This window comes from Belonocnema kinseyi, chromosome 5, assembly GCF_010883055.1.
Source record: "Belonocnema kinseyi isolate 2016_QV_RU_SX_M_011 chromosome 5, B_treatae_v1, whole genome shotgun sequence".
NCBI classification, from domain to species: domain Eukaryota; kingdom Metazoa; phylum Arthropoda; class Insecta; order Hymenoptera; family Cynipidae; genus Belonocnema; species Belonocnema kinseyi.
This window is the reverse complement of record NC_046661.1, coordinates 87865654-87879484: the sequence shown is the minus strand read 5'-3', so window position 1 is coordinate 87879484 and position 13831 is coordinate 87865654. Positions and strand designations below refer to the sequence as shown.

Here is a 13831-nt window from a genome sequence, read left to right as displayed (position 1 = left end):
GATAAGATTGTAAAAAATATATAGATGTAAACGGAAAGATTGTAAGGAATGGAAGTCATGTAAACCCTTAGGGGACACATTATGAATAAAGAAGAACTTCAATTGTAAATTTTCAAATTGCACATCGTTAAAATTGAAGAATTTCCAACTCTAAATCTTAAAAATTAAACTATTCTAAGAAAATGTTGAAAAACATATACCTTTAAAATATAATTCTATCAAGAGAATAAATTTTAATAATAAATCTTCAAAACTGAAGAATTTTCCCATTGTAAATCTTGATAATTGAACTATTGTAAAATAAAATACGAAAATACATACCTTTAAACTAAAAATATATAAAATTTAATAAATTTCAATATTAAATCTTCAAAATTACATTAAATATTTTTTTAAAAAAGTTCAAAATTACAACTTTTTTAAACTATAAACATGTTAAATTAATGCATCTTAAACTGCAAATCTTAAATTGTACAAATTAAAAATTGAACATTTTTTAATTGCTAATCGTTAAAACTCAATAATTTCTCAAAAATAATTTATTTAATTTACAATTAAAAATTTTGTAATTTTGATGATTAACGATCGGAATTTATTCAGTTTGGAAAATTTAAAATTAAAAACTTGACTTTTGATGTTCAAAATCATCAAAATTGAATAATTTTTATTAGTGCATCTTTAAAATTAAAAATTTCTCAACCGTAAATATTTAAATTACATATATATTTAAAGTATAAAAATTAAAGTATTTTTAGTTGCAATTTTTAAGGATAGGCCTATCTAAAAAATCAATATTGCCTGTAAATCTGTAAAAATAGGAATTTTTGATTTAAGAAATTTAAAATTCTGTATTTTTGATGATTTATATTCGTGATTTCTGAAATTTTGAATATTAAAAATTTTTCTTTTGATATTCGAAATAATAAAAAAATTTTATTTATTCATCTTTAAAGGGAAGACATTTTAGGTTTAAGTTTTCAAAATGAAAGAATTTTAAATTACAAATAGTTATAACTAAATAATTTTTTAGGACAAATCTTCAAAATTAAATTATTCCAAAAAGATTCCAAATTACACACCTTTTAGGATATAATTTTTGAAAATTGTATAATTTGCAATTCTATATTTTCAAAATTCGAAAATTTTAAATTGCATCTCTTCAAAATTGTAGAACTTTCAATTTTGAACAGTTAAAATTAAAAAATTTTAATTTTTGAAAATTCTAAACAAGAAACGATGCTAGTTTAAGGTTTTAAAATTCTGTAGTTTTAATGATTTACATTCGAAATTTCCTCAATTAGTAAAATTTAAAATTTTTAAATTGATTTTTGATTTCCAAAAACATAAAAGTTCAAGAATTTTTATTTTATGCATATTTAAAACTAGAGAGGTTTTATTTGTAACTCTTAAAAATTGTAGAACTTCGAATTATCAAACTTAAAAGTTGAAGAGTTTTTAATTCAGAACACTTACAGTTAAAAATTATACAAGTTTTATGATTTACAATTAAAATTTTTGTCATTTTAATACTTAAAATTCGCAATTTCTTATTTTGGAAGATCTTCAATTGAAAACTTGACTTTTGATTTCCAAAATCTTCCAAATTTAACCATTTTTATTTATAAATCTTTAGAATTAAAGTTTTCAATAGTTTTTTTCTTTAAAATTAAAATTAAATTTAAATTGTATGTAAGTGGACATAGCCATTTTAATATTTAATTTAATCCATGATTATGAATTATACTTATTAGTACTACAAATTTAAAAATCAATATCGCAATTATTTTTGTTAAAAACCTGATTGGTTTTTCATTACTTGATTTTTTTTGTACACATCACATTTGAAATTTGAAAAATTAAATCTACAAATAATCCCTTTTCTTAAGAAAATAATAGAAAAACTTGTACAAATTGAAAAACATTGGTTCTTTTTAACTGATCTTGGGCTAATCTAATATTTTGTAAACAAATCATTGAATTTTTAAAGTAATTTTAAACCACATATTTTAATTTTAAACTTAAAAAGATAAGTTTTGAACCAAACACCTATGAGTGAAATTTTTAGTTAAACAAATTAATATTTAACTAGAAAACATCATTTTCAACAAAATAATTAAATTTTGAAAACAAAATAAATTTTTAATTAAATACGTAATATTTAATATTTCAACGAACAATTACTTTAATTTTCTACAAAAAATAGTTAAATTCGACAAAAAAGAAAAATATTTTCAACAAATAGTTGAATTTGTAGTGAAAAAAACTAATTTTCAGTAAAATAAAAAGAAATTTTCAACAAAATAGTCTAATTTTCAACCAAGAAGATTAAATTTCTACCAAAAAAGAAAAATTTGCGACCAAAAATATAACAGTTACATTTTCAGTGAAAAAAAATAAGAAAAAACGAATTTTCAACCAGTAAGATGAATTTTTAATAAAGTAATTTATATTAATTTTTCTTACCATATCTCGAGTTCTGGTCCGCTTCTGTAAGTAGCGCCAGCTTCTTTTGCATTTTGGATGCTCTGCAAAATTCGCTTAGAATTTCCCTCAAAATCCAGAGCCCATTGATTAAGGGTGCAAACGGCGACTGTCACAGTCCTGCCCATGATTTTGATCTTTTTTTTCTTTGGTAGAGCTTACAAAGAGCTTGAAAAAAATTATAAGAGTGCTCAATTTATGTGGATATACTTTTTGATAATTGAAATAAAATTTTTATTTTACAACCGTGGAAGAAGGAGCAAGTCCTGCTTCTACGAGAAAGTTGATTGATCAATATCGTCAAAGCAGCGAATTCAAACTCTGACTGCAAGCTCTCATAATTTTCTTTAAAAAAGAATAAATCAAGTTTCATGTGGATGAATTTAAATTCTTTTAAAAAAATTTAATTTTTAAAATTTTTAAATTAAAAAATTTTAATTCTTTTAAATTCTTTAAAATTTTTCTTGTATTCTCCGCAGGGGGGGGGGGCATTACACATGAGAATTTTCATAAATATTTTGAATTTTTTAATTAAAAAAGACAGATTTTCAACCAGATAGTTGAATTATCAACAAAAAAGATCATTTGTCCACCAAGAATTAAACAGTTAAATAATCAGTTAAAAATTTATATTCAACCATGAAAGAACAAAAATATTTTAAAGAAAGTTAACCCATTAGTTAAGTTTAAAATAAAACAAAAAATGTTCAACCAAAAATTGAATAATCATTTTTTCAATTTAGACATTTATTTTTCACGCAGAAACAAAACGAATTTTCAACTAAATAATTTAAAAAAAAATAATTTTGTAACCAATGAGATTATGCTCCAACCAAATAATTTAATTTTCGACCGAAAAACATCAAATTTGAACCCATTAGTTAAATTTAAAAAATAAAATAAATGTTTGAACGAAAATTAAACAGTCATTTTTTCAATTCAAGAAATTTATTTTTTACACAGAAAAAAACGAATTTTCAATAAAATAGTTCCACTTTCGTTTTTTTTTTTTTATCAAAATTCAATTATTCTCAACCAAATAGTTAAAGATCTAAAAGAGACAAATTAAAAAAAAAGAATAATTAAATTCTCAGTTAAAAAAAAACAAACTTTCCAGAAAAAAGTTGACGCTTCAACCAAAAAATATACTTATTCACAAAATTGTTTAATTCTTTAATTAGATTAGGTTCCAACCAAATAATAGGATTTTCAACAACAAAATATCAAATTTCAACTTTCAACCCAGTAATTAAATTTTCAACAAAAAAAAGAATTTTGATCAAAAAATTAAATTATTATATTTTTTCAATTTAATACATTTACTTTTTACAAAGAAAAACACGAATGTCGTTAAAAAAATAAAATTTCAACCAAAGACCACTGAGTTTTCAACAAGATAGTTGAATAAAATAGATTATGTTTCAACCAAATAATTAAAAAAAAAAAAAATGCAACCAGTAAAATTTATTTTCTACCGAGAAGAGGAATTTCTCTCCGAATAGTTAGAATTTTAACTAATAATGATAAGTTTTCACCAAAAAATAGAATCGTTACATTTTCAATTTAAAACATTTATTCTTTACAAAAAAAAGGAATTTTATAAAATAGTCCAATTTTCAAACAAAAAGATTACCTTTTAAATAAAATGATACACCTTCAACAAACAAATTTAACAAAGTAGTTCGACTTCCAATCATTTAGGTTAATTTTCGACTAAAAAAATCAACTTCCAACCTATAGGTAAATTTTCAACAGAAAAAATTGAATAATTATATTTTTGATTTAAGAAATATACTCTTTGCAAAAAAAATAATTTCTAATAAAATATTTCGAATTTCAAATCAGTTGTCGAATTTTCACAAAAAAAAGTTTCAACCAAGAAGATTAATTTTCTATCAAAAAGGAATTTTTTAGAAAAAATTTAATTCTCAACTAAGTAGTTGAATTGTGAACTGAAAAATACAAAATTTCAATAACAACAAAATTAAATTATCACTTAAAATATAAATTTTAAACCATAAGCGAACGAACTTTCAATAATAATTGAATTTTTAACCAAAATCTGAAAAGACGAATTCCTCACTAAATAGTCGAATTTTTAACTAATAAGGATAAATTTTGAAGAAAAAATGGAATGATTTCATTTCCAATTTAAAACAAAAATAAGGAATTTTCTAAGAAATAGTCCGATTATTTAACAAAGAGATGAATTTTTAACTCAAATGACGCATCCACAACCAGAAAATAAATGTTTAACAAAGTAGTTGATCCAAGCAGTGACATTTAAAAAAGAAGAATTTTCCACCAGAAAAAGGATGAATTTTTTACAGAAAAAAATGAAAATTTCTACCGAAAGAGATACAATTTTAAAGTAAAAAATCAACTAAAAATTTAATAAACATATTTTTAATTGAAAAAATGATGTTTTCACAAAGAAAAAAACAATAAATTTTCAACAAAATAGTTAAATTTTCAACCAAGGAGATGATTTTTAAACAAAAATGACACATTTTGAACCAAAAAATGAATTTTTAACAAAGTAGTTCAACTGTCAACCTAGATGTTGAATTTTAAAAAAGCAATATTAATTTACAATCAAAAAAGGAATGATTTAAATTATCAGTTTAAAAAATTCACAAAAAAAACGTTAAAAATTGATCTTTTTAGTTGAAAGTTTTAAGTATTTTATTGAAAATTATTTTTTTCGATCGAAAATTAATGTTCGTTAAAAACTTATGATTTTGATTGAAAATTCAACTATTTGGTTATAAATAATTCTACTTTGTAGGAAAGCCCACTGTTTTATTAAAAAGCAATTTCATTTATTGATTTTGTTTTCTTGTCAGAAAATAAATTATTATGCTTAAAAATTCATCCTTTGCGTTCATAATTTAAATTTACATTTTTTAAGTTTACATTTTTTGTTAACAATTCAATTCTTAATTGAAAATTTACATATTCCATTTCCGATGGTAAATTAATTTTTTTTAGATGCAAAATCTAATATTTGATTGAAGGTTCAACAATTTGGTAGAAAATTTAACTATATTGTTAAAAAATTCGTTAATTTTTTGTTGAAAATGTAATTTCATGCTTAAAGATTTTTGATTTTAGTTGAAAATGGTTTGGTTGAAAATTGACTATTTTTCAAAAGCTCATTGTTTTGGTTTAAAATCAATTTTCTTAACAGAACATTTAATTATTTTATTTTTGGTAAAAATTTGTGTTCCTTAGTTGAAAAATCAAAACATTTGTTGAAAATTCGTTTTTTGTTGTTGTAGAAACTTTATGTTCTTGCTTAAAAATTCATCTTTTTGGTTGAAAATTTACCTATTGTGTTGAAAATTTACTTTGATTGAAAATTCAGTTTTTTTGTTGCATAAAATTAACTTTTGTAACTAAAAATTCTCTAAATATTTTTAATTGAAATTTCTACTATTTGGTGATTGCTGTTAAAAATGTCTCTTTTTTGGTTAGAGATATATCATGTTAGTATCAACTGTTTTTTGAACTAAAATTAAAATCTTTTCCATTAATAAATTAATTACATTAAAAATTCATGATTTCGCTTGAAAATTATTTTTTTACCCAAAATTTAACTAATTAATTTTTCTTTGAAAATGTATTATATTCTCAGTCTAATGAGAAAGTCTAATGATCTGATTGGATTCTGCTTTGGCAAACTTTTAAAACCTAAAAAGAAAGAACAAGTTCGTTAACCAGCTATTTTGGATCAAAATTCAAAAAGTGAGCTCGTTTTCAAAATTTTTGAAACCACATTTTTTCAAGATTTCAAAATTCTATTAACGGTTATTCATAGTACTCAGAAACTCAAACAATTTATTCTAATTACTTTTTTCTATGAAAAGAAAATTATCAGAGTTAGATCATTTTCAAAATCCAAAAAAAAAAAACTAAAATAAACATTGCAAACCAAACAACGCATGATATGAAAAAAAGTCAAGAGAAGAAAAACGTTCATTTTTAAGAGCCCTACAAGATGAGCATTACAACTTTTTTAATTTGGTCGAAAAGTTGAAAATTCAAAATTTAATCGTACCAACAATTTTTGAAACCACATTTTTTCAAGATTTCAAAATTCTATGTACGTTTATTTATAGTACTCAGAATCTCAAACAATTTATCCCCATGACTTGTTTCTATAAAAAGAAAATTATCAAAGTTAGAGCATTTTCAAAATAAAAAAAAACAAACTAAAATGAACATTTTAAGCCAAACAACGTATAATATGAAAAAAAGCCTAGAAAATTTTTTTGCATTTTTGAAAGCCCTACAAAATAATCATAACAACTTTTGTAATTTGGTCGAAAATTCAAAATTTGATCATACCAAAAATAATGAAAAACCCAAAAATTAAATTTTTTGGTCAAACTATGCAAGATGTGAAAAAAATAAAAAAGCTAAAATTGCGCGCCCTGGAAAGAACTACCAATTTATAATGAATCACTTTTCGATAGGATGCGTAGTTTTTGTTTTTAGTCGTGAAAAACAACATTAAAAATAAAAAAATAAAAAATTGTTGGACTAACGACACGAGCTACGAAAAAATGAGACAAAACTTGTTCGTCCAAAAAAGAGCTATACTTTTTGATAGGACACGTAGTTTTTGCTTTATTCGTAAAAAATTATATTCAAAATAAAAATATTGAATTTAAAAAAAAAACGACACAAGGTATAAAATAAAATTAACTGACAAAAGTTGTTCGCCTAAAAAGACCTATAAATTTATTATTAATCATTTTTCGATAGGACAAGTAGACTTTCTTTCAATCGTAAAAAATAAGATAAAAAATTTAATTTGTTGAAAAAGGACAGAAAAGACGAAAGAGGACATAGGACCCTAAATGGGTTTCTGCGCAGAAGTTTTTATTTAATCGTAAAAAACATGATCAAAAATAAAAACAATTATAAAACCAAGGAAATAAGAATTAGTATGATTCAATTTTTATGCATATTATGAATTGTAATGATATACATTTATTGAAATGAAGCATTTTTCAGCGCGAGCTTAGAATACAATTTAAAGAAAAATAAGAAACAAATATAAAAATAATCATGATAAATAGAATTTGTTTTTTATTTTGCAATTTTTTAATAAGCAATTCCAGACAGAGTTACATAAAAAATGTATTATAGTTGATATAAAAGTGTTGTATATAATGTAGAAAAGTTGGAATGTTGGACAAATTCGAGTGCGAAGCACAAGATACGTGATGAGAATGTGTTCGTTAAAGCCTAAAGAGCTTTAAGAAAAGAGAGTTCAAAATCACAAAATTAAAGCTGTCGGTCCGTTGACCTTTGATTTCATAATGTCTGTGTTAATGCGGGAGAAATACAAAGACCAAGCGCGCAGTGCGATTGCTATGAGTCTAGGTGCGCTCAAATTCTCGAGATAAGCTCTTTTAACGAAAGAGAGTTCAAAATCACAAAATTACAGTGGTGGATGTTTTGAGTCTTAATTTTGAAAGGTTTGCGCAAGAATGTGCGAAAATATAAGACCGAGCGCGTAGCGCGCGTTAAATACATAATCAAGCGCGAAGCGCGAGATAAATACATCATCGAGCGCGAAGCGCGAGAACCAACAGTCGCGCGCCCTAGCGCGCTCAAACTTGCGAGCGAAGTGTAATTTTCTGCCTAAAAATTCTTGATTTTAGTTAAAATTGGTTTGTTTAAAATCATTTTTCTTTATGATAAAATTTAACAATTTTATTTCTTGTCAAAATTTGTCTTTTTTAATTGGAAAATAAATAATTGTATTGAAATTTAGTTTCTTTTTTTTGTAGAAAATTTAACATTTTTGGTGGAAATTGGTTGCAAATTCAACTACTTAGTTGAAAGTTGAAATACTTTGTTCAAAAATTCCCTATTTTCTTTAAATTTTTTTCGTAGAAAATTAAGCGTTTTACCTAAAAAATGAATTATTCTATTTTTCGTTGAAAATGTACCTTTTACAGTTGAAAATTCATCTATATGGTTGAAAATTCATGTATTTTGTAGAAAATTCGCTATTTTCGGTAAAAATTAAATTTTTGTTGATAGATCAATTGCTTTGTAAAAAATTAATCTTTTTGGCTAGAAAATGCAACTATTTAACAAAAAATTTAACTATTTGGTTGAAAATTTATGTATTGTGTTGAAAATTCTTCTTTAATGGTAAAATATCGATTTTTGGTTTAAAATTCAACTGCTTGGTTAAACATTATTCTAATTCGGTTGAAAATGATCTTTTTGTTGGCATATTCTTGGTTAGAAAATTGATGTATTTTGTTAAAAATGTTACTTTTTTGTTAGAATCTAAATTTTTTGTTTAAAAATTCAACTGTTTGTTTAAAAATAATCTTTTTCAGTTGAAAATTGATTTTTTGTTTATATATCAACTGTTTTCTGAAAAAATTCAGATTTTTGGCGAACAATTCAGTAATTTAGTACAACATTGAACAATTTGGTCGAAAATTTATGTGTTTTATTGAAAATTCTTCTTTTTTGGCATAATATCAATTTTTTGGTCAAAATACAACTGTTTTGCTGAAAATCAATCTGTTTTGGTTGGAAATAAACTTTTTGTTAAAAATTCTGTTTTGTAAAATATTAATATTTTTGGCTTGAAAACTGAATAATTTGGCAGTAAATTAAACTATTTGATAGAAAAATTTTGTACTTTGTTAAAATTAATTCTCTTTTAGTGAAATTTCAATTTTTTGTTGAAAATTCAATTGTTTTGTTGAAAATTAATCTTTATCGGTTTGAAATTAACTTTTTGTTTTGGATTAAATTAAACAGTTAAGAAAATTTTAATTCCTCTCTTTGGTAGAAAATCAATTTATAAGAATGGAAGTGTTCTTTTCAAAAAGATCTGTTTTAGTCCAAAATTTAATTATTTGGTTAAAAATTCATGTATTTTGTTAAAAATTCACTTTTTCATAGAATTAATCTTCTTAGCCGAATATTTAATTATTTGGTTGAAAATTGATATATTTGGTCAAAAATTCGACTTTAAACGTTTTTGTTAAAATTTTTTTCTAAAGAAATATCAACTATTACACATTTCGTTAACAATGTTGTTAAAAATATAGCTTACATATTTAATCCAGAATAATCCACCTCCGTTGGAAGCTATTTCTACCCCCCCCCCCCCTCCATGGGATAAAATCCCAATAAATCTTGAAGGAAAATTGAAAAAAATACGAAAGAGAAATAGAAAAAAATGATATCTGAAGGAAAGTTAGACATCAATATTTTTCTAATTTAGAATATCGATACCGTAATAATAACAGGCAGTATACAACCACAGCTCCGCCCCCATCTTTCGTTGTCAGGCAAACGCCAGGCACAGTTTAACGAACGATTCTATACCAGACGGTATCGAAACTCCCGGTTCATTAACACAAATTACAAATTTTTTAAAATCTAAATTTAAAAAATAATAATTTTCAATCTGGGAATTTTGTAGAAATACGAAATCAAACTATTTTTCCAAAATATTTTATAAATTATAAAAAGTAGTCCAAGAAAGTGATTTAAAAAAAGTGGATTAGATGAAAACAAATTAAGAAAATTGAGCTTTAGAAATCTGTCATATGATAATGAATTTTAAAGAGTGAAGACAGATAAAATGCTTGCTCGCCGAGAAAAATCCTTTTCTTTCATAACTGTTTTTGAACTTTGATAATCTTTTAAAAAAATTGAATTTGGCTACTTTTTCTGACTCTCTTTACTACGTTTTCATCGACTTTTAATTTTTTTTTTAACCAATTACCAGAAAGGTACCAGTCAGAGAAGGTACGATGCACATAAGGTTGTCTCCATTGTTTGGCATGATAAAAATGAAAAATGGACTTCGCCACGAGCAAAGTGAGAGAATTGCAAGCTGCCCTATTTCCCATTCAGCCCATCCCAAGTAAGATAATAAATTATTAAATTATATTCTCAGACTTCAAACTTCAAAATACTGTATCTGAAAACAGGAAAAATAGGCTGATTTTTCTCGCAAATAGGGGAATAAATTGTTGTAAATAACATTAATTAACAAAAGTTAAGTTTAAACAAATATTTGAATTCTGAATCCAAATAAAAAAATATAACTTTGTAATCAAAAATGAAATAGTTATATTAACCAAAAAAGATTTTAAATACAAAAACAGTTAAATTGAACCAAAAAATAATTTTGAACAAAAAAGTTTAATCCTCAACCTCAACAAAATAATTTAATTTTCAGAAAAATAGATCTTTCTGAACTAAAGATAATTCAACATTATAAAAAAAAATATTCGAATTTTAATCCAAATAGCTAAATTTTTAATAGTTTAATTTTTCACCAAAACGATTCATTGTCTACCAAATTCAGAATTTTCAAGCCAAAAAGATAAATTTTCTACAAAAAAAGTTAAATTTGCAACCCAAAAATATGAATTTTATGAAAAAAGAAGTTAATTTTCTACAAGTAAAATTTCTAAATAAATAATTTTAGTTTGAACCAAATAGTTGAATTTTTTTATAAAAACAGCTGATTTTTTATTTAAAAAAATATAAATTTTCAATCAAAAATAAAATAGTTAAATTTCCAGTTAAAAAAACTAATTTTAATAATCAAAAAACGCATTTTTAATTAGTTTAATTGATTTAAAATTTTTAAATTTATCTGCTATATCATCAGAGATTGTACCTTACCGACAGTAAGTAAGTTTCAAGAAATAATTTTAGTTTAATTGAACCGAAAAAGATGAATGTTTAATAAAATAGATAAGTTTTCAAGCAAAAACGTCGAAAGTTTTAAAAAACACCTGAATTTTTAATCGGGGAAGAAAAACTTTTAATACAAAATTTAATTTTAAATTAAGAAAGATAAATTTTTAACGAAATAGTACAATTTTGAACTAAAAAAAAATACATTTTTAACTATAAATGTAATAGTTATTATTTCAGTTTAACCAACTAATTATCAAAACAATTTTATTTTTCAATAGTTTGAATTAAACAAAAAAAACTATTTTTTGAACAGATATGTTAAATCTTTAAACAAAATTATTCATTTTCAACAAAATAAATAAATTTTTAACCGAATAATTTAGTTTTCAGTTAAAAAAATTAATTTTGAAAACAAATTTTTTTTACAAAAGTTAAATTTTCAAACTAAATGATAAATTTTTCAACTAAAATGATAAACGTTCAACATAAATAGTTGATTTTTACACCAAAATGATTACTTTTTCAATAAAATAAAGAATATTTAACTGGAATAATTAAAATTTCAATCAAAAATGAGTTTTGTACACAAAAGACAAATTTTTAAGAAAATAGTTAAATTTTAATCTAAGTTTCTAAATAAAAAAATAAATTTTTAACAAATTAGTTTAACTTACAACCAAAAAAGATACATTTTTAACCAAATAATTAAATTCTTAACCAAAAATATAAATTTTGAAGCAAGAAGATTAATTTTCTATCAAGACAGTCGGATTTTGAACGAATTACATCAATTTTTAAGGCAAAAAGAGGGATTTTCTAGAAAATACTTTAATTTTTTACCTAAAAATATGAATTTTTAATAAAAAAAAGTTGATTTTCCACTAAATAGTTCAATTTTCAAATAATCACTTCAATCTTCAACAAAACAGTTGATTTTTTCACGAAAACAGTTGCATTTTTAACCAAAAAAATTTCAAATTCAAACAAGTTAAATACAACCAAAAGACAATTTTGATCAAAAAAGTTAAATTCTCAACCTCAAAAAAATAATTCAATTTTCAGCAAAATAGATCTTTCTAAACTAAAGACAATTTAAATTTTAAATCAAATTGCAGAATTTTCAACAGTTAATGATAAATTTGTCACCAAAAATATTAATTTTCTATTAAATTTAACATTTTGAGCCAAAAAGACCGATTTTGTACAAAAAAAAGTTAAATTTTCAACCCGAAAATATGAAATTTTTGAACAAAGAAGTAAATTATTCTACAAAATAGTTTAATTTCCAAATAAATACATTAAATTTTGAAGCAAATAGTTCAATTTTCAATCAAAGTAGCTGAATTTTCGACTAAAAAAATATAAGTTTTCAATAAAAAATTAAATAGTTAAATTTTTTTCAAAACAATTACTTTCATAATCAAGAAACTAATCTTCAACGAGTTTTCCTGAACCGAAAAAGACGAATGCTGAACAAAATAGTTAAATCCTCAACCAAAACGGTGAATTTTCAATAAAAAAGTGCATTTTTAATTAAGAAAGATAAATTTTCAACGAAATAGTTGAATTTTGAACTAAAAAAGATCAATTTTCAACAAAAAATGTAATTTTACAGTTTAAATAACAAAATTATGAAAAGAAAAATTTTATTCTATAAGTTGAATTAAACCAAAAAAGATGAATTTTTAACAAAATAGTTGAATCCTCAAACAAAATTATTAATTTTCAACAATTTACATACAATTTCAAACAAAAGTTGAGTCGTTAAAATTTGCAGATAAAAAAGTAATTTTCCACCAAAAGATGAATTTTCAAGAAAATAGTTAAGTTTCCATCCAACTAAGTAAATAAAGACAAGAATTTTTAACATGAATATTTTAGGCAAAAGAGGGATTTTATAGAAAACACTTTAGTATTCTATCCAAAAATATAAGTTTTGAACAAAAAAGTTGATTTTCCCCCAAATAGTTAAATTTTCAAACAATTACTTCAATTTTCAACCAAACGGTTCGTTTTTTTACGAAAATAGTTGAATTTTCTACCAACAATATTAACTTCCTGCCAAAGAAGATAAAATTTCGAAAAATGAAAAATTGAATTTTCAACCCAAAACGACGAATTTTTATTGAAATAGTTTAATTTTCATCCAAAAAAAATTTACTTTGCAACATATTTTAATTTTTAACCAGATAGAAGATTTTTTCACCCAAACTAGATAAATTTAGAAAGAAAAATATAATACTATACTTTTCAGCGAAAAATACGATACTATACTTTTCAAAAAAAAAAACTATAATTTTCAACCAAAAATATAATACTGTAATTTTCAATAATAAAATATAATACTATACTTTTCAACCAAAAATATAATACTGTACTTCTCAACAGAACAATATAATACTATACTTTTCCACGATAAAATATAATACTATACTTTTCAACCAAAAATATAATACTTTACTTTTCAACAGAAAAATATAATGCCGTACTTTTCAACAGAAAAATATAATGCTTTACTTTTCAACAGAAAAATATAATGCTGTACTTTTCAACAGAAAAATATAATGCTGTACTTTTCAACAGAAAAATATAATACTATACTTTTCAACGATAAAATATAATACTATACTCTTCAACCAAAAAT

General features: G+C 23.0%; 2 protein-coding genes across 3 annotated transcripts in view; one reads left to right on the top strand and one right to left on the bottom strand.

Moving 5' to 3' along the window:
- The window catches only part of LOC117172990 (glutamine-dependent NAD(+) synthetase), a 141962-nt gene that overhangs the window by 69517 nt on the left and 58614 nt on the right, over positions 1–13831 (bottom strand). The window contains exon 3 of the mRNA XM_033361330.1: positions 2464–2649. Coding sequence (XP_033217221.1) covers positions 2464–2609 — 146 coding nt within the window. The 5' untranslated portion in view covers positions 2610–2649. The remainder of the gene's footprint in view (positions 1–2463; positions 2650–13831) is intronic.
- The window catches only part of LOC117172989 (cytosolic carboxypeptidase 2-like), a 52193-nt gene continuing 48230 nt past the window's right edge, over positions 9869–13831 (top strand). For both annotated transcript variants that reach the window (XM_033361329.1, XM_033361328.1), the window contains exon 1: positions 9869–10399. In XM_033361329.1, coding sequence (XP_033217220.1) covers positions 10333–10399 — 67 coding nt within the window. In that variant the 5' untranslated portion in view covers positions 9869–10332. The remainder of the gene's footprint in view (positions 10400–13831) is intronic.